We start from the raw sequence: 21,369 nt of genomic DNA, 5'->3' as shown, positions 1-21,369 counted from the left end.
GTAAGTTAGCAAAAGTCGACTTAAAATATTGATTGACCGATGTTCTTAATGGGAACGTTGACATTCAATGGAAGACATGACCATCTTTTCAAGGTGGTCAAATGCTCGTAGGATGAACTCAGATTGATTATCAGTAGCTCTTTTCCTACTTTCTTGTACATGCCTACAAATGCCCTGCATAACAAATCACCAAGATGTATTATAGTTGTCAATAATTTACAAGTTGCAACCTTGAAGAAGACTGTATTTTTTTTTCTGCTCTTTTTTTCTTGGGGGGGGGGTCTTACAGATGAACACTAACAACTAAAGCAGTAGTTTGTTCAACAACTCTTCAGCCAGCCATTACAATAACTCTTTCCTTGTTTCAATTCAACCTTCTAAAAAAGAAAATGTAAACGCTCAGTGCCTTTTCTTGTAAACTGCAGACATCCCTCCAAACCATAGAGCTGTGTCCTCCTTTTGAAAAGGAGGTTTTCTTAAGAGTCTTTTCTTCTGTTACGTAACATGGACAGTTAAGCACCCTCACCCAAACATCTTTACTGGCTGTGAATGACAGGCAGGTAGAAATGAATGGACACCACTGGGGACCCTTTTTAAAGCGATGAACACCTTTGGTAATTTGGTAAAGACCAGTACTCTCACTTGGTGTATTGCCAGCAAATGCATAAAAACTACAAATCTATGAAAATTTTGACTCAATTGGTCATTGAAATTGCAATATTGATAAAATAAAATAAAAAACCCATGTTGCACAATTGTGTGTACTGGCTTTCATGTGCCTAATTAAAAGTGTCAGGTCTGAAGTTTTTTTTTTAATTTTAGTGAGAAATAACCTCTTTCTCTCTTTCTAAAAAAACTATGTTACTTCAGAAGAAGTTGTTTTTCACAATGTTTTATACTACCAACAGCTCTCCATTGCTTGTTTCACCAAGCTTTTATGCCAATTATTACTTTGAGTAATTACCAATAGTGTCCAGTGCCTTTAAGTTTGGCATGAATGCTGTGATGACCAGTGGTTGTAGTGTCAATAGAAAACTGTATGCTTTTGGAGGGGGGGGGGGTGTTGTACATGTAGTTGTGTTTTTTTTTAAGCGGTTGTTGTGTTGGCGGGGATTGGAGGTTTTGTAATGTTGGCAAATATAACGGGCTGAGCTGGTCTGAGAAGGCTGCTCAGATTGCAAATTGGGATTAAGCCATTCCTGGTTTGTTGCTGGGGTTTCAGCTTGTTGGGGATGAGAGGATGGTATTAAAAAAAAAGCAAGAAAAAGGTACTTTCTGTTTGGACTGAAAACTGTCCCAGTTTCAGTTTAGCAAATAAAAGTTGATTGTACCTTTTCCTTGCTTGTTTAAAGGCAGTGGACACTATTAGTAATTACTCAAAATAATTATTAGCATAAAAACCTGTCTTGGTAACGAGTAATGGGGAGAGGTTGAAGTAACGTAGTTTTCGAGAAAGAAGTAATTTTCCTCGAATTTGATTTCGAGACCTCAGATTTAGAATTTTGAGGTCTCGAAATCAAGCATATGAGAGCATACAACTTCGTGTGACAAGGTTGTTTTTTCTTTCATTATTATCTTGCAGCTTTGACGACCAATTGATCTCAAATTTTCACAGGTTTGTTATTTCATGCATATAATGAGATACAGCAATTGAGAAGACTGGTCTTTGACAATTACCTATAGTGTCCAGTGTCTTTAAGCCGATGTATTTTTTTACCGCTCAGCCATGACTCCCTAAAGTAATTTTGAATTGTCTCAGGTTCTCGACTTTCCAAAACAGAATTTATTTTTCCCCTTTTGTGCCAAATTAATTTATCAGTAATTAAAATTTATTTGTTAACTGTTCCCCTGGCCATTGTTTAACCTTAACCCTTTCTTATCACACAGAAGCCCCCTCTCAAAGACACCAAAGACAATGCAGCACATTCCAAAGAACCAATAGTCCCCGGTTCTAATCCCACCAATGCCTCAGGAGGAGTTCAAATGCCCCTAGAGGACAAGCGCAAGCTCTTCCAAGAAAAAGTCCGCCTTAGCAACGAGGCCTGCCAGAATTCAGACTTTGAGCGAGCCATTCGACTGTACACTGAAGCGTTGGTCTTGGATCCCGCCAATCATATATTGTACAGCAATAGATCGGCTGCCCATATTAAGCTGAGACAGTACGAGAAAGCGTTACACGATGCTACGAAAGCGAGAGAGCTCAACGACAAATGGTCCAAGGTAGGCTCGCCTTTCTTTTTTATTTATACTTTTTTTTATACCTTCGCTAGTAAAGCCTGTTTCATACTACCTTTGAACATACGAATTTTGATGTCACAAATAACGAATAATCGCAACAGTTGCCTTGTGGTCAACTCCTGCGAAACGTTCGCTGTGAACTGTTAGGTCAAAATTTGTATCGCATTTGCAGGAAGTATGACAGGCCTGTGTGCTTCGTTTTTGAAAGGGCAAGGGCACCAAGGCATTTTCTCTTTGGCAAAGGGCACCCTATGAGGAAATTGTAAATTTCTACTGGAGCATTTCAAGGGCACCAAGGCAATGGCAAGGGGCAACGGAGGCAATCGCCTCCGTTGCCCCCGTGAAGTATCAGGCCTGGTATGAACCAGGCCCACTTTCATACAGCTGCTTTTAAAAGCACAGAGAGTAGCTCAGCACAACAAAATTAGGCTCACCATAATAAGGTTACCATTCGAACTACCATGTCACTTGTACATTTTGTGACTGGTATCCTTCTCATTTGTGCTTAGCGGAAAACAAAATTATTGAGCAATATTTTCTGCTTTAGAACAACTCAATGATATTGGACTTTCTACTTGTGTAGTACATGTAAAGTAAGAATTCTTTTCTCTAACAGAATTATTGTAAGTGACCAGACCATCTGAGGAAACTTGGTCCTGTTTTAAATATATCATACTTTTGGTTCCTCTTGTCAACTTCAAATTAATTAGGTTTGGCAGTAGAAGTGACTGCAAGTGTAATGCGACAATGACTTCAAACACCAACCATACACGTTTCTAGTTCCCAGTGTAGGCCATCAACAAACCCAGTTGTATTGTGTTGTTTTTATCTTGTGGAGAGGATCTGTGAGCCAGATTTTTATTATATTTACAACTTAATGGATGTGTATTCTTGCTTACAATAGCTGTGAAATTTATGACCAGTTTTAGTGGCACCAAACCTAATGGCAGTGTGCTGCTTCAGGTAGCACTCATGTACCATGAAACTTGGCGCAAAAACAGAAAGAAAGAAAGAAACCAAAGAGAGAATAAAACCAATGTTGTTGTGAAGGGTGCGACCTTAATAAAAAATGCATTCACGTTTCCCAACGACTCTTTGATCGTCTGAGTTGCACTCTTGCATACATAATCCGTGATGCTGTGCTTTATAGAAATTCATACAGTGTTTGGCTTGTGAACTTTTGTGTGTGCAAGACCTGTGCTTGCCATCATGGTCTCTGATTGTAATAGAAAATCTCTGAAGAAAAAAAAAGAGAGAGAAGGGGAACCAAAAAAGCAATCCATTAAACTCTTGATAAAGATAGTTATTTGGTCCACCATTCAAAGTCAAATTCATCAGAACTTTCCATTGTCCCAGCAGGGCCGAGTGAAACTCCAAAAGTTTTGGAGGTTTTCCTTGATATGTTGCGATGACCTTCAACAGCTTTGGAAAGTCATTGTTAGAAACGACTGAGGTTTATTTGTTTGTCTTCTTCTTCTTTGCCTGACCAGAAGCTTTTAGAATGGCGTTTAGAAAGCTTCAACGGACAAATTGAATGGGTATTTACCAGGCGTGCATAGGTCGATCCGTCAAACCTGTTTACTCAACAGGTTTTTTGTTAGCGAAAGGGAAGCAAGCCTTGTTTTTTTTCTCATTTTTTTTTTTTATATCATCCTGCTACTACATACTTCCTGGAGAAATGTCTTCCATTCCAATTTCATTCCGACTCAGTTGAAGTTTGGAATAACAAGATTAAGGGTCCTTAAGCCGATTGTAATGAGGAATTTTGTTCCAGCGGGGTTTGAATGGCTTTTTATTCTTTAATTGTGATGGAGAGGATTGGTAAAGTCACGGTAAAAGGTTATATTTAATGTGTTGGGACAATCAAGTCATTATTCACGGTTATTATTGGAATTGACTAGGAATGTGTACTTTTAGCATTGAGTTGTCAGTTTAATCAACTTGGCTATGTGTAACTGTACAGCTCTGAACACATGAAATGACAACATCAGGAACTTACTTTACGTTACAGCAGGTACATTGTAGGCCTACATGTGTGTATTCTCAGTTTGGTGTACTGTCGGTTAGATCATGGAGCATTGGTTAGACCAACATTCTGTGCCCAGTTGGCTGGTTCAGCTTTATTCTCAAGCTTTGAAACTAGGCTTCTCCTCATATGCACAAACTAGCGTATCTTGGTGATTATATGCACAAGTTGCATGCCGTTACACGCTAATTCTGGCCGATACGCACACAAAACATACTTTAAAATTTGATGGGGCTATTAGTTTTACAAAACATTGCACAGTTGGGCTTTTAAAACCAAGATACATTGTGAACACCAGGTAGAAAACATTCTGAAGACCTTGTTTCAAATTCACTATGCTTCGGAATAACGCAAGTATTTGGCTCCTGAAAAATCCTGGGGAGAATCCTGATATACGCTGTGTACACTGACTTGACTCTGAGCAGTGATTCAGTGGGTATATTTTAATCCTATGTTCTTGTGCATTGTAGATATACAGCACACGTGCATCGATGGCTGCTCCCCGTAGTCATCCTAAAACCTTAGAACTGACTCTGTGGTAGTCGGTTAATAACGATCCTATAAGCTAAAGTAGTAGTCCAAGCCAATGTTCTACCTTCCGCCCAGGTAGTAGTAAAAAAGCAGGACAATTCTTTTCAGAACTGAGAAGTCTCCCAAACAATCCGATAAATCTACTTTGCAGTAGTAGGATATAAGAACAAACTCTACCTGGCAAGAAGATACACACATGGTGTTATCTCAAAACCAAACATATCATAAAACCTGTACTGAAGAGAATCTTCCATCTTTTTGTAAAGCAGCGCATATTTCCTCTATTTCTATGACCCAGTCCCAGACACTCCTGGTTGAACTTCCTCTGAACTTTCTCCAGAGTCCCACGCAAACATCAAATCATGACCCATCATTTTGATTTATTAATCTTTTTTTTTTAAATACACTGTTCCAAATCATGTGCACGTGAATTATTCTATTTTCCTCATCTTTTGTTAACTTGACTGCTTTTCAATTCTTGAACTTAATTTGAACCAGAAGTTTCGTTTAAACTTTGTAAGGATGGAACAGCGAGAAGTAAAGTGTGTTTATCCAACTAATCCTCCAACAGCCATCAGATGCTGGTGGAAAGCAGCGAGTGTCAAGCACATACTGAAAGAGCTGGAAAAATGTTTTGTTGGGTTGATGGTTTTTGGGGGTGACATGAAGAACTCATAATACATATGTTGATGATGATTTATGTTACATTTACAACTGTCAGAATCGCTCTAATGAACACAGTCCAGATTTTCCCTTTTGTCAGACTGTTGAGTTTCAAGTTTGCTGTAGTTGTTTATTTTGAGCTCATGTTCCTAAGATTTATTGCTTGGTGGGGTCAGAAAGAGTGCAGTAACAATTACGTAATTGTGTTACTGTAAAACAAAAAAAAAGGAATGCGCGGCAAGTCAACTACAGAAAAATAAAATAAAATTAGTAACAGTTGCATGAAAATTCATTTTTGTTGGTTGTTCACACTTGATTGCTTAGCATAAAATTTTTGCCTTGATAAAAACAGGATTACCATCCAAATTTTCACGCGATTTTCAGGATTAGCAAACATCAGCTGAATACCAGTAACAAGCAATATGCAACAGATGGAAATTTGGTTGATAATCCTGTTTTTATCAAGAAAGAAATTTCATGCTAAGCAAATTGTTGTGCTTAGCAGCTCTACATGTATGAAATTGGGCCCTGTTGATTTTGTGGGATTGTGTTTTTAAAGAAATGGGCCAGTTACTTGCACCATGGAGCTCTGTTTTTACATGTAGTAAACTCTTGTGTAAGTGTACAGCAACAGAACACCAAAGAGAAATGGTAACACGTAGCATGGAGGTCGTAGTGTGTATGAGTTTTTCCATTTTGTAACAATTTTTACAACCTCCCTTTCCGAACTTGATACTTACAATGTATATTCATCAACCCTGCCTGTTGATTCCGTGGGATAAAGGAGAAAAAAAATTGGCTAGTCTTTCCACATGAAATTTGAGCCATGATCTGTGACCTGTAAGCTTGGCAGTCTTTTATTTATTGCGAGTGTTCAAGGTGCATTGTTATGTGAAGGGCTCAACTTGTATCAAGTGACCCAGAGTGACTCTGTTTAATAGGTTGGCTGTATATGGTCAACAGAGGGCCTCCTTCTACCTGTTGCTTTGGACGTGACTGACTTAGGCTGTTGTGTCTAGGACTGGATTATTTGTGGTTGTTTATTCAGTCAGGACAGATTTACTGTGGAATGTTGGCACTGTGTGCTTGTCCTCTCAAAGAAATCCAAGAATACTGTACTATGTTGTCTTTTTTCCCCCCTTTTTTCAGAGCTTAACAGTTATAATGTTTTACAATTTTTGGCAAAGATTTTGTGGTACTAGTTTGCTATTCAGGTTGACAATTTCTTCTATCTTCGTTTCGGCATGATTTGGGACTCAAATTCTTTTTCATTATGTATACAGTTATCTCAGACGACAAATGAGAACTAAAACAACAAAATTCCCTTAAGTGCTGTTAAATACACTGGACACTATTGGTAATTGTCAAAGAGCATTCTTCTCACATGGTGTATCTCATACGCATAAATTTATAAACCTGTAAATTTTTTTATAGCTCAATTGGTCGTTGAAGTTGCGAGATAATAATGAAAGAAAAAAAAAACCCTTGTTACACAAAGTTGTGTGCTTTCAGATGCTTGATTTCGAGACCTCAAAATCTAATTCTGAGGTCTCGAAATCAAATTCGTGGACAATTACTTCTTTCTCGAAAACTACGTTACTTTAGAGGGAGCCGTTTCTCACAATGTTTTGTACTATCAACAGCTCCCCATTACTCGTTAATGTTTTATGCTAATAATTATTTTGCATAATTACCAATAGTGTCCACTGACTTTAAACTGTTAATGTGCTGCTAAATTCATAATGTGCTGCTACTGCTACATTGTAATTGAAAATTGTAGGCCCAACAATAAAAAATGTGATGCTAACATTTTGAAAGAATTTTGAATGCTTTTAATGTAAATTACAACAGACAAAATAATGTTTTCATTCAGAGCAGAATCAGTCCTTCCAATAAAGGTACAGCGAACAAATCTGTATCCTAAACTAAATACATGTATATGAAAACCTTGGAGTTTTACACAAAGTACTATTGCATTGATACCATGATTGATACATGTATATGGTGTTAAGATAACTTTTTCTTCTCAGAAAACACTGTAGAACTTAAATGAAAATTTACAAATCCCAGAGTTTTACTCAAAGTACATGTTTGTTTGGTGTTAGAAAAAAAAAAAACCTTCTGGGAGCAGAATCAGCCCTTCCAAACAGTTCCCCATGGCTTACAGTAATGGACTAATCCTGCAATTACGGTAATGATGTGTTAATAGCATTGATAGAGGGCCATGGATTTAGGCTCAGTAGGGAACTAAGTACCGTAATTTTCGGATTATAAACCGCGCGGCGTATAAACCGCACTTCCCCAAAATATACAAAAAAAAATTTAGGTGTCGGCGTATATGCCGCGCGGCGTATAAACCGCGACCAAAATAAAAAAAAACCATGAAAAAACTAACCTCAAAACACGGAAGTGAAGTACGCAAACCTGCCGCGTTACGGGTGATTTTTTTATCTCACACTATCAGTCCTGAGTTATACTTTTTTTCCATCAACAACCCTTTTCAAGAATTTGCGATTTGATGATCGGTTGTGTTGACCATGTTTTGTGAACTTCTTTGGCAACAAACTCTCTTTGAATCAAAGATCGGTCGACAACGCACACCGAGAAATAGTTGAACTTTGCCCTGCATCGCATCGCCCTCTGTTGACAAAAGTTGTCCACGTTTGATTAGACTGGGCCCCGAGCCTCGAAGCGTGGGTCAGACGTTCAAGCTATTTGTTGTACAATGGGCAGCCGCTCTACTCGATCCGTCCGAAGTCTAGCCAAGATTTTATGAATGGAACTATCACCGGCCAATCAACAACGGCCAATCATCAAACGGCCATCACCGCATGCGTACACACAAAGGGGCCGTGCTTGTTTGCGGTCCTCTTTGTGGCAATGTGCAGTGACAGGCGGGCGGCACATCAGTCAGTCTTGTATAGTTGCCGCAATGTGGGAGTTGCGTCTTAGAGTAGAAATGTATTGAAGTTTACACTATTGATCGTAATTGAAATGATCTATTATAGGATAGCATTCTTTTTGTAAGCTGGCAGCACCCCCTTTGTGTGACCACACTATTGTTTGTGTTGGGTAAATATTGGTGAAAGTTACAACTGAAAATACGTTTATTATTGTGATACTGAAAACAACAAAATTCCTTTATAAAATATAAAAGAAATAATAATAGTGACGGCTGAAGTTGTTCCCTCACTTTTATTGTATAGCGGTAGTAATGACACAAAAGGCGCTACCTTATTGTTTGCGTAATCATAAGGACAGGGGATTCACTTTTATTAAACATCGGAGTAGACGGGAAATAAGGTTGAAATGGGTCTTTCAATAAGGGAATTAAAGAAAAGTGGTTGTTTCTCCCTCCCTTTTATTGTAGTCCCACAACGAGGATCCACAACAGATTGCAACGACGGACGGGCGGACGGACGTAGCATGTGTGTAGCAATGTATCCTGCAGCGTGCACATTACGCACACATGTACACATGCGAGTTCGTAAAGCTAGCAATCTGTTAATTGCGCTGCTCAATCTCGAAATTGCACAACAGATGTTGGGGGCACCGTATTGAGCGATGTTCGCCGACGGGTTGCGCTACGCCCTCGCATTTGCGCCGCCTGGAAATAAATTCCCAATGTTACTGGACTCAACAATCAGGGCGGTTTGAAAACGTTTTGTTTGACCCCCCGTCGCGGCATAGTTCTATGCGTACGTCCATTCACCATTCTGCTGTTGCGGTGTGCGTGGTTGAGCTGAAGAAACCGCTGGCTGACACGAGTGTAGCCTGGATGTCTGACGTCAGTATATAAAGATCGTGGGAAAAATAGACAGGGGACGAGTCTATTTCGCTGAGATACGAGTATAGCTTGAATGTCTGACGTCAGCATGTAGAGATCGCTAGGATAAATAGACGGGCACCAGTCTAGTCTAACCCGAGTTGCGCTGAGAGGGGGAGCTGAGGGCGGTTGATAAACGTTTTACAAAGGAAACACGGAATACAATTGTGGGATTTTCAACAGGATTTTGTCATCACACAGGCAGGTTTTTGTTCTCGTTGAAGAAAAAAAACATTACTATTAGAATATTTTACGAACGATCTTTCTTTTAAAAAATGCCGTTTTTTCTCTTAAATATTTATACGTCGGCTTACAAGCCGCCCGGAGAATAAACCGCAGGAGTTCAAAAAAATGTCAAAATCAACATATAAACCGCGGTTTATAATCCGAAAATTACGGTACACACTTAATGCTCTTTGACAGGCAGAGATTTGGCTTATTGGAGAGGCTTTTATGTGATTGGAGGGGGTGGGGGCTGCACAATTCCTTCATCTGTGATTAAGTACTGTGAATACATCAGGGTTAAATTGCTACATGTTGTAGAGTTGATGAACCTTAATCCATGGTTTTATGTACTCTGCATTGGTTCTGTTTTTGTACAAAAAAAAAATTGGCACCCATAATTGAGCAGTAGGCCTTGTGCTCAAACTTTTGTTAAAATTATGTAGCCTAAACTGTGCATTACATAACTTGCTTTGGGGCAAAATTTGCCAAGGCAAGGAAGTTTTACTAACCCAAGTTTTAAACATTGTCAAAACTGTATATTGTTTCTGACACTTTTAAAGCCATTATACACTTTCGGTAAACAGTATTGTCCAAGTCCCACACTTCGTGTATCACAACTTATATATAAAATAACAATCCTGTGGAAATTTAGGCTCAATCGGACATCGGAGTCGGGAGAAAATAACGGGAAAACCCACTCCTGTTTTCGCGCGTTTCACCGTGTCATGACATGTGTTTATAACAAATCCGTAATTCTCGTTAACGAGAATTTATATTGTTTTACCGTTTTCTCAAAAAGTAAAGCATTTCATGGACTAATATTTCAAGAGAAGTCTTTCACCATTACCTTCTGTAAACCCTGTAAATTATTTGTAAATCTGTGAACTTTTTTTTTTTTTCTGTACCGAAAGGGTCCAATGGCTTTAAGTTATTGGTAGCGGGCAAAGCCATTTCATTGGTCAAGTAAAAGTGTGTGTGTGTGTGTACATGAACTCACTCAACAAATGAATACATTCCCTCCCTTTTTGCATTGCCCCCTTCTGTACATGTACCTTCAATTGTTCAAAAACAGTTGAACAAAACCTATACAGACAGGAGTCACTTGTTGTTGGCGAAGACAAATCAAAATCCCCCTTGGCCCTTGAAATTTGAAAATTAATTAACTTTAATTCTGTGTTTGTTTGTTGACCTGCGACAATGTTAACCGCACACACGTTTTAATAATAACCAGCCTCTACATGGGTATGTTCTCAGACATTAGAGGGACTGTTTATATAAACAACCTTTCCTGCTTTTATTCCCAGACTTATCTGATGTCATTGAAGAGGGTTTTGGTAACTGAGCTGTGTATATTTTCTTGCTTTAGGTAAGGCCATTTAAGAAGAAAAAAACAGTTGATGGTCTCCTCCCGCATCCTTTTTGGCGGCCACATCCTTTTTTTACCTATTTTTATTATTTTACATTTTCTTTTCAGTAAGACAAATTTTTTTCTGTGAATTTCTAATCTTTTAAGAACGAGTAACTACTTAAAGTAAGTGGTGACTTAAAACTGAAGAGTTTATGTTTGGACGCCACCTTTGGAAGAAGTAAAAAAAAAAGGCCCTTATCCTCCTCTTTTTGAAACATACGGACGATCAACTGGTATTTTTTTTTACTTGGCCTAATTCGCACAATAAGGCGCTGGAATGATTCATAATGTGCACCACACCTGTGTAAAGAGGTCTCCAGACCTGTTGAATTTATTATCGAGTGTGTGTGAATGACTGATACACCTGTCCTTGCTATAATACGGATACACCATGCCCCCATAGTGTATAGAAGAGAGAAATTTTTCTCATACTTTACAGTGTAGGCCAAGTAAAAAGAAATACCAGTTAATCGTGCGTGTTTTTCAAAAAGAGGGCGATGAGGGCCTTTTTTTTCATCTTAAATTTTTTTTCTTCTTAGGTGGCCGCCCAGCATTTTAATTCAATCTGGCCGTCAATTCTTCAGTTTAAAGTCACCACTTTATACTTTATTTACAAGTCCTTGAAAGATTAGTAAGTTTAATGTGAAATACACAGAATATTTGTCTTTTTGTAAAAAGAAGAAGAAAAATTTAATAAAGGACGCAGCCTCAAAAAAGGATGAAGGTTATTTTTTAAATTTTACCTTACCACAATTTTTTCATTGTGTACAGCATTGCTCAAATTTTACACTGGACCACGGGCCCAAGGCCAGTGATTGCAGTGTCAGGCCAGTTACAGTAAACTAAGTCAGGACAAGTTCAGTGGTCTTTGTCCCCCCCCCCCCCCCCCTTCAACACCTAAAGTCTTTCTCACCAAACAAAAATGTATCTTGCTGATTTGTGTTGCCTTGATACATCCCATAATCAATAGTATTTTTTGAGTGATAACGCCCTCTTGTGATAAAAAACATGTATACTATGGGTCGTACAATTGATAACACTATGTACAATTGATAACGCTTTTTGAGCACATACATTAAAAGATTGCACATTTGATAAAAGCACATTGGATTACATGAAATAGATCATACATCTACAACCTTGGCACTGAAATAATTAAAATTTAGACATACTGTCTGTTTACACAACGGCTATCAAAAGCCAAACTCATTAATTTGTTTAAATTACTACAATTTTGTCACTAGTACATATGTACAGAGAATTTTTTATCATTTTACATGCACTGGGTTTCTCCAACCATGTGCCAGTTACCATTTTGTGTACATTCATAAATGTTTGACGACCCAGTGACCCATTGTTCCCAATAGACCCTTCCCATGAAATATGTAACTTGCACATAGCGCGTGGTTGGCAAAATAAGGGAACATCGCGCTGTTTTGTACACGGCTAATGGGTGCGTGACGCAGACGCAATTCCGCGTCTGCTTAGTGCACAACTCTATGGCGTTTGCCAACCAACAGGGTCTGTACGCATGCGTGAATGTAATTAGCATATTTCATGGGAAGGGTCCATTGTTTGGACTTAAGTTTTTTCAGTGATTTTCCCATTGTTCATGAAAGGGAAGTAGGGATTTCTCCACTCTGTCAAAACACCTGAGCTCAATTTCATGAGGCTGGTAAGCAGAAAAATACTGCTTAGCAAATTTGTTTGTTGAGCAAAAAATGAGTGGGGCAGGCCACCAGTTGTAACAATGTAAATTGGATGGATTTTTGGCTGGTAACCAGTTTTTCTTAGGCACGGTTTTCCTGTGCTTAGCAAATTTTTATGCTTACAAGCTTTATGAAAGTAGACCCTGGATTTTTTGCTTAAATTTGGCTAGGGGTGAGTTGGATCAGTCAGTTAGTGTCATTGATGTGATTCTTGATTGCAAGATGATGGCAGTGTGATTCACTGATCCATGAATGTGTGTAGATCATTGGTACTTTTATGCCACTGATTGCTTACACACTGCCGGGGCATAGTCACCACATGACACATCCACCCAGCCGTCAACCCACAGCTTACCACAGTTGTTAGCAGTTTTGCCATTATAAGGCTCCGCATCTGCCCAATTCCTGAAGTCAACATCAGTTGTTCCATCTTTGCACTCCCAGGTGCCTTTAAAGATAAGGATGGGACAACAAAGTGGACTTAATACGTTCACTACGTAACTCACATTTGTTTACAACTCCTAATGTACATACCAAGCGACATGCTAATAGTGCAATCCCGTACATGACCAAACTCCTTAAAGGAACACGTTGCCTTGGATCGGACGAGTTGGTCAAAACAAAAGCGTTTGTAACCGTTTTTTATAAAATGCATATGGTTGGAAAGATGTTTTAAAAGTAGAATACAATGATCCACACAAGTTTGCCTCGAAATTGCGTGGTTTTCCTTCTACTGTGCGAACTAACATGGTCGGCCATTTATGGGAGTCAAAATTTGGACCCCCATAAATGGCCGACGTGTTAGTCGACGAGGTAAAAGGAAAACCACGCAACCATATGCATTTTATAAAAAACGGTTACAAACGCTTTTCAAAGACCAACTCGACCGATCCAAGGCAACGTGTTCCTTTAATGTGTAATTAATTTTTAATGTTTTTTGTTTGTGTTCGTTTTTGCAGTAATATTTTTCTCCTCATCTCGCCTACACATAGTTGAATTCCTGTGTACTTTTTATGCCCCCTTGTTTTAATGCCAAACCTAATTTTGATTTGTCTGTAATTTTATTGTTTTATCTGTAAATTTTGTAAATTCAATGTAATTTTGCCTATGGCAACTAATTTGAATGTTTTTAATAAACCATGAATAATAATAATAAAAAATGTAACTTTTTCCTCTTTATTTTTAAATAAATGACTAAATGACTAAGCAAGTCATGGTACTAGACATTCTTCATATCAAACTCACAAATGGCTTATTAATGGATTGTAATAAAATCACACAATTCCCACAATCCTCTCAGAATGGCTAAGTTGAATTGGCAAAATCGAAATGAGAAAATAGAATTAGCTGATTACAACCAAAAGGATGGTATATATATAAAAAAATGTAATGACCTGACGTTTCGACCTTAAGAAGCGGTTTTTATTGAAGGCTAAAATGGAAAACTAAATGTTAAAATTATCAAAGACTAGCGAGATGCTGCGCTTCGTGCGGCACCCGCTAGAAATCAAAATGTAGTGGTGGGCCATTATTATTTTCCTGTCCTGTACCTTTTATAAGTCCCTTTTCTTGTTTGTAATTTTTGTTTGCCATTCCCCCGTCCCCTGTCTCAGTAGCCCTCAAGCTCCCCTCCCATATCTAACCCGCGCCTCCATCTTCGTCCCCCTGTGATCCCACTGTTTACCAATAACTCATGTTTTCAAGTTTCACGCGGGTCCCGCTAGTGGTTCTTTCCTCGTTTCACGGTTGGATCCCCCCCCCTCCCCCGTTCAGTTTGCTATTTTACCGTTCCATATCCCACATTATCATAGTCCCTTTTCATTTTTTCCTTTCCTGTATCCCAGCCCTGTTCGTTTTCCCCGTCATCACATTGTTGGAAATTTGAATAAACACTGTGGTTGAGTATCGTGTAAATTTGAAAAACACATTTGAAAATAAAGCATGAATAACATCTAGACTTCATTGAACTCTTATAATGGTAGTATGCCTCGCCTATCATCATCATTATCAGATATATGGGGACATGTGATTTCATTGATTGATAAATACTAAGATCAAACATTTTGCACTAACCTTCTTGCATATCATTGCAGTCAATCCAAATAGGATTACTAACGAAAGTCAAAAGCTGGTTTTGCTCCTCCAGAGTATTTGGGGTGGCCATCACGCCCCCGAACTCAATGCACTTATCTTTTGCATTAGCCCATGTAAGGTGCTCAATAACCTTGTAACAGTGATTTTTCCACTTGCTCCATCCTGCGGGACAAGTTTCTTTTGCAGCTCTACGGAGACTACGGAGACATCTCCCATTAGCTTTGTTGGAATGTTGACTCAGCGCACAGAAAAGTAAAATGCTGACCTTCAGCGCATGGAACAATGCCATTATTTTAACTTAGTAAGAGTTCTTTTTTTTCAAACTCAAAATTGTGTTCAAGTTCTTTCTTCAAAAGTTTTTTTTCTGGATTCAAAATTGTCTTCAATCAAAGTTTCATCAAAAGTTGTTCAGGAGCAAACAAAAAACCTGCGGTCCCGAAAAGAAACTGAAGCACAATCTGTCAGTGATTTATTTGTGAATACCAGTCTCCTCAGATTTGTAATTATCGACTTTGGTTTATGAGTGATAGAACGTTTTATTAATCAGTAATTGTGGTACACTATTGTTTGCGATTTATTGATTATCAATGCATGATTATGGCTCAAGCTGCAGGATCGTGTGCCGACGCTTGCCTCCTGTAAAGGCACTGGATGCCTTTTGTAATTGTCAAAGACCAGTATTCTCTTTTGGTGTATACCAACATATATGCATAATGATTGGTCATTGAATTTGCAAGAGAATATTTGAAGAAGAAGAAAAAAACACCCCTGTTGCACAAATTTTGTGCTTTCAGACTTCAGGCCTGAAGCCTTTTAATATTTGAGTGATAAATTGCCTTTTTCTTAAAAACTATGTTACTTCAGAGGGAGACGTTTCTCACAATTTAAAAAAAAACTATCAACAGCTACATGTGTATTCACTGCTCAATACCAAGTAAGTGTGCAGCTGCAACGTTTATAACCTTTTTCCAACTTTGTTTATCAATTGAACAAAACCAAAGCAATGACCCTACCTTTAACTAAGTCCAAAGATGTATTTTGGGTTAAGAATCAAATGCCTGTACCGCATCTTTAATAATCTGTTCCATCATGGCTTTAGTTAATAACTACCCAAGGTTGAATCTTTTAATAAAAAGCAGATAATAGTTTCTGTAGGTAGGATGCTGGATTGACCGTCGTTGTCAATTGCTGCCTTGGTTTTATGGTTTGGGGCAAGGATGCTGCCTTTTTGGCATTTTCGAGCATGCTCGCAAGAAAAGCCTTCGTTTCTGCTCTGACTTTTTAAATATATATTTTTTTCATCCACAGACTATGTACATTCATGTATATTTTCTTAATGATAATTTGGCCATTAAAGCCAGTGGACACTATTTGTAATTGTCAAAGACCAGTCTTCTCACTTGCTGTATCTCAACATATGCATAAAATAACAAAACTGTGAAAATTTGAGCGCGATTGGTCGTCGGAGTTGCGAGAAAACTATAAAGGAAAAAAACACCCTTGTCACACAAAGTTGTGTGCTTTCAGATGCTTGATTTGGGGACCTCACATTCTAAACTTTAGGTCTCTAAATCATGGAGGTAGGATCCTACCTCCATGTCTAAATCAAGTTCGTAGAAAATTACTTCTTTCTCGAAAACTACGTCACTTCAGAGGGAGCTGTTTCTCACAGGTTTTATACTACCAACCTCTCCCCATTAATCGTTACCAAGTAAAGTTTTATGCTAATAATTATTTTGAGTAATTACCAATAGTGTCCACTGCTTTTAAGCAACCTCAGATTTTATTAAAACTTATGTACAGAAGAGTGATGTCATCATGACTTCATCATGACATCACAGTGAAGGTGTACTTCTTGAAACCGTACATTACATCTATGCAAATTTTGTTGAGTTGAATATTATAAATAGTGATTCATAAATACCTCATACAGTTTCGCTATTCCTATTGGTGGAGAGCGCGTCACGTGGGTGTGTATAAACCTTTGTTTATGACCAATAAAAACTGTTGAAACAGCTTGCACCTGTTCTTATAAGACAGTTTCTTCATTCCTATTGGTCGAGAGCACTGGCTGAAACAGTTGTGCCACATCACGCGATACGTGCGTCGTGCACAACATTCCCTTATAAAGAGTTGTTTACCCGAGGGCGGCGGAGGGCTTTACCATTTCATAGCTGGAGGGGTGTTGAAAGAAATCATTGAACAATTATAATTTTTGCATTTATTTCACTTTTTGACCAAAAAGTGTTGATGTTTTTGACCGATAAGGTATTTATGAATGGGAATCAAAGTGTGTTGAATCGGTTTTCAACTAGTGGTTTAAACCCGCCGAGGCCTGTTTCTTGATAATTTACCTCGACTTCGTCTCGGTAAAATTATCACGAACCAGGCCTCATTGGGATTAAACCACTAGTTGAAAACCTCTTCACCACACATTGATTCCCTTATTATACATTCTGTGACAATACACAAACAAAATACATTCAACATTTGCTTTCAGGCCAGGCCCGGAATTTTATCTTTGAAAGGGCAAGACCATTTTCATTTTGAAAAGTTCACTTAATCTTTTAACAAGTCTATGAGACATTTCTGAAGGGGCACCAAGGCCAAGACCAGGGCAACAGAGGCCATGACCCCAGTGTAATCCCAAGCCTGGGTTTTGTATAATTCACACACTGATCCTTGTCATTTGAAGAAGAACAAAAATCACAATAAACATGAAAAAGACACGAACTTCATCGTTGTCCACCCCACACTTGGAATGGTTCAGATACAAACATTTAGACGTATTGACATAGACCAGATTCTGACAGATAACAACTCGCTTAAACAATCCAATCCTGGTTTTGAGGAAATTTAAGACTTGGATGTGTCAAGTTTGTAGATCACATCAAGTCCCAAAGGGCCCATTCTACCCTGGGTGTCAGAGGGCATGGAAATGTTAAGGTTTCGCACCTGTAGTTGAGCGTAACCAGAAACAGAGTTGGTCATTGTTTCTTTCTGGTGACATGATGTCAATTTTGAGCACATTATTTCAGAATGAGAGACAGTTTCTTTTAAACAGACCTGTTGTGATTTACATGTAGTGACTGAGTAACTATAGATGGAAGGAAAGAAAAAAAGGAAAAAAATCAACATCATTTCCAGGTGAAAACTCTTGTTTGATGTCAAATGTTTTAGAACTGGTTATAAAATAGTTTGATAAGCGTGGTATTTATCAGATTGTTCAAAGTGCTAGGGTGTAAATAAATATACCTACCAGTAATGATGTAAACAGTGTTTTGGGAAAACTGTGGCCGTTCAAAGTGGCAAGGTATCCGATGCCATCCCCAGTCCTCATGTCACCAGCGCTTGACCCCCCGCTATAATGAACGGAGAGCACCCTTCAACCATAAAAAAAAAGCAAATATGTTTACAGTTGGTACTACACTAAACTCCCCCCCCCCCATGGTACTGTTGACTCAATCTTAACTGCATTCTAACCATTGCTGATCCGCCGCCTAGATTAGCATGACAAACAGTCCCGGGTTGTATGTTCGTCAAAAGTCCATTTCTCCCTTGCTTGCGAGGAAGTAGGGACTGTGTTCTTTTGTTTTCTGGGTTTGTGGAGATCCCCTGACTACTCATCGTCGTGAGTAATGGAAAACTCGGTTGGGAAAACCTTGTAGGATGGAATTGAGTTTATTTGAGTAGCGGTATTTGTGAGAGTCTACAAGTTCAAGCTACTGGGAATAGAACTTTTTAATCAACATGTAATGTCACACCATGGAGTCTGGGTTGTGGTGTACACACTATACACAAACAGAGAGCCATGGACTGGCTAATGTTACCCACTAATGGCTTCTTTGGCGGTGGAGGGATTTAGCGGAGGTAACATGAAGGGGGTGGATTATCCCGCTGAAGGGGCAACCCAAGAAACTCAGGAGCACCCTGTGGAGATTGCCGAGGATTACCTGGCGATATTCAGACCTTTCATTGAGAAGGCAAAGGTTTGTGTGTACTATGTTTTGCTCTTCAAGTTATCACCGTGCAAATGGAACTGGTGGTCATTTTCCCCCCGGTATCTTTTGGAGCGTTATGTAGACAAGCACAGTAAGGGTAAACTCATAATTTGAACTACAAAAATTTAAGCAAATTTTCATATCATATCATACCATTCAGTTTTGAAAAAGCAAAATGTGTAGAGTAACAAAAAACTAAGTAGACTAATCACAATGTGTATAATAAGGGACCAAAGTGCGTGCACTTCACATGTGGTTGTTGGAAAAACCAATTTAAACTACTGTACACGTACATGTAGCCTACTGATTAACGTTGTACAAACTGTATTGAATTGCAGCAGGGATTTGTGTCAATTTCTCATATTCTACAATGCATACATTTATAGTCAGTATACTCACTCCAAACAAGAACATTTTTAATAGATGTTTACAGACACTGGACACTATTGGTAACTGTCAATGACCAGTCTTCTCACTTGGTGTATCTCAGAATATATGCATAAAATAGCAAACCTGTGAAAATTTGAGCTTGATTGGTCGTCGGAGTTGCGAGATAACTATGAAAGAAAAAAACAACCTTGTCACACAAAGTTGTGTGCTTTCAGATGCTTGATTTCGAGATTTCAAATTCTTAATCTGAGGTCTCGAAATCAAAATCGTGTAAAATTACTTCGTTCTCGAAAACTATGTCACTTCAGAGGGAGCCGTTTCTCACAATGTTTTATACTATCAACCTCTCCCCATTACTTGTTACCAAATGAGGTTTTATGTTGATAACTATTTTGAGGCATTACCAATAGTGTCCATCGCTTGGAAGGCACTTGACTTGTTTGGTAATTGTCAATTACCAGTCTTCTCACTTGTTGTATCTAAACATTTGCATAAAATAACAAACCTGTGAAAATTTTGACTCAAATGGTTGTCGAACTTGCGAGAGATTAATGGAAGAAAAAAACACCCTTGTTCGTTGCACAAGTTGTGTGCTTTCAGCTGCCTTGAATTCGAGACCTCAGCTGAGGTCTTGAAATCAATTCAAATATTCTGTGAGAAATTACTTCTCTCTATGTTACTTCAGAGGGAGCCATTTCTCACAATGTTTCATACCATCAACAGCTCTCCGTTGGTCGTTCCCAAGTAAGTTTTTATGCCAACATTTATCTTGAGTAATAATAGTGTCCAGTGCCTTTAAAACTTACCCCCTTAATAACTTTATTGCAAATTTCTTTTGAAAAGCGCATCGGTGCACATTTGTGTGAGTAGCCCACAGCTACAATTTGCCAAACTGCATCAAAACTGCTCCAAATTAGAACATTTTCAAATAATAATAATAATAAAACGGACATTTATATTGCGCAGTTACCTAAATAAATATACTCTACTGCGCATTACAAGGTATACAAAAAATGGAAGCTCTAAAGGTACCTCTTTAATTATTTGATTGCTAACTTCTTTTGTAAAACACTTTAATGAGTAAGTAGACCACACCTACAATTTGCCAAACACCAAAACCGTACCTCTTTAATAATTTAATTGCTAATTTCATTTGTTAAGCCCTTCAGGAGATTTGTATTATGAGATACTCTAAATACAGTTTATTATAACGACTGTTACCTGTGAACATTGGATACAAGTACCACCTGAACAAAATATACAATACTTTGATTATTATCGCCATCACATTGACACACCTGTACAAAGCGCTTCAGTGTGCGAGTAGCCTACATAAACAATTTTCCAACTTCATCAAAAGCGCTCGAAATGTGAATATTTTCATATCTATACATAAAACGTACCTCTTTAAACTTTGTATTGCTAATTTCATCCGGTGAACACTTCAGAACATTTGTATGAGTTAGTCTATTAAGTGCAGTTTATTAATACGATTGTTACCTGTGTACATACAATTGTATGTAACACCTGAGCAAATGTACTTCAATTATTATCATCATCACATTGACACACCTCAAGTCCAGCGGTCTGTCAATGCCATCTCCCTCTCATCAAACTACGGTCCTTCTTTTCATCCCAAACCACCCCCCCCCCCAAAACAGGTGTCTTTCTCCTTTCATGAACCCCTATATACAAAAAAACCACATCTCTCTGTCCCTGCGTCAGCGCAGAACAACATTCCTCCAGGCTTGATCTTCATGACAACGCCCGATGGTGTGCAAACCACATTGAGTGTCTACTGCTTTGACCTTTGCTCAGAATCCTTAGGTGATTTGGAGTTCTCATCATTATTTGAATTTCTTTTTTTGTGATGGAGAGAATTGAGGTGTAAATTATTTGTCATTCACCGGACCTGCATTCTTTTTGAGTTGTGGTGGTCGGGGAGGAATTGGAATGTGGTTGTTTTATGGTGGTGGTGGGTTGATTTCATGTTTGGTCAACCACAGTCGGTGTATCGCTGTGCAATATAAAAACCAAGTTTTTGTTGATATTGCTGCTGTGGAGATGTGTGTACGAAGGTGTACAGTGTACTGTATGTAATGTACTGTACATGTACATTATGTATGTAATTTAGTAAATGGTTTGAGTCTACTAGTGCAATAGACAACTCGACCACAGCACTCCAATGGGAGACTTTTAGATGGTCGCATGCTCAGACCTACGCGCGCAATACTGAACATGTGCGCGCACGCTCAGAG

The 21,369-nt window shown here is 38.5% G+C and overlaps 1 protein-coding gene across 4 annotated transcripts in view; it reads left to right on the top strand.

The window, feature by feature from the left end:
• The window catches only part of LOC139938188 (tetratricopeptide repeat protein 28-like), an 88,459-nt gene that overhangs the window by 23,867 nt on the left and 43,223 nt on the right, over nt 1–21,369 (top strand). For 2 of the 4 annotated variants that reach the window (XM_071933580.1, XM_071933582.1), the window contains exon 2: nt 1,888–2,220. In XM_071933580.1, the coding sequence (XP_071789681.1) occupies nt 1,888–2,220 (333 nt within the window). Of the gene's footprint in view, nt 1–1,887; nt 2,221–18,388; nt 18,710–21,369 lie in introns of those variants that run through there. The other 2 variants (XM_071933581.1, XM_071933583.1) reach the window with 2 other exon arrangements.

This window comes from Asterias amurensis, chromosome 6 (assembly GCF_032118995.1).
Source record: "Asterias amurensis chromosome 6, ASM3211899v1".
In the NCBI taxonomy this organism is placed as follows: domain Eukaryota; kingdom Metazoa; phylum Echinodermata; class Asteroidea; order Forcipulatida; family Asteriidae; genus Asterias; species Asterias amurensis.
Note: the sequence above shows the minus strand (reverse complement) of the source record. Positions and strands in the feature narration are given on the sequence as shown.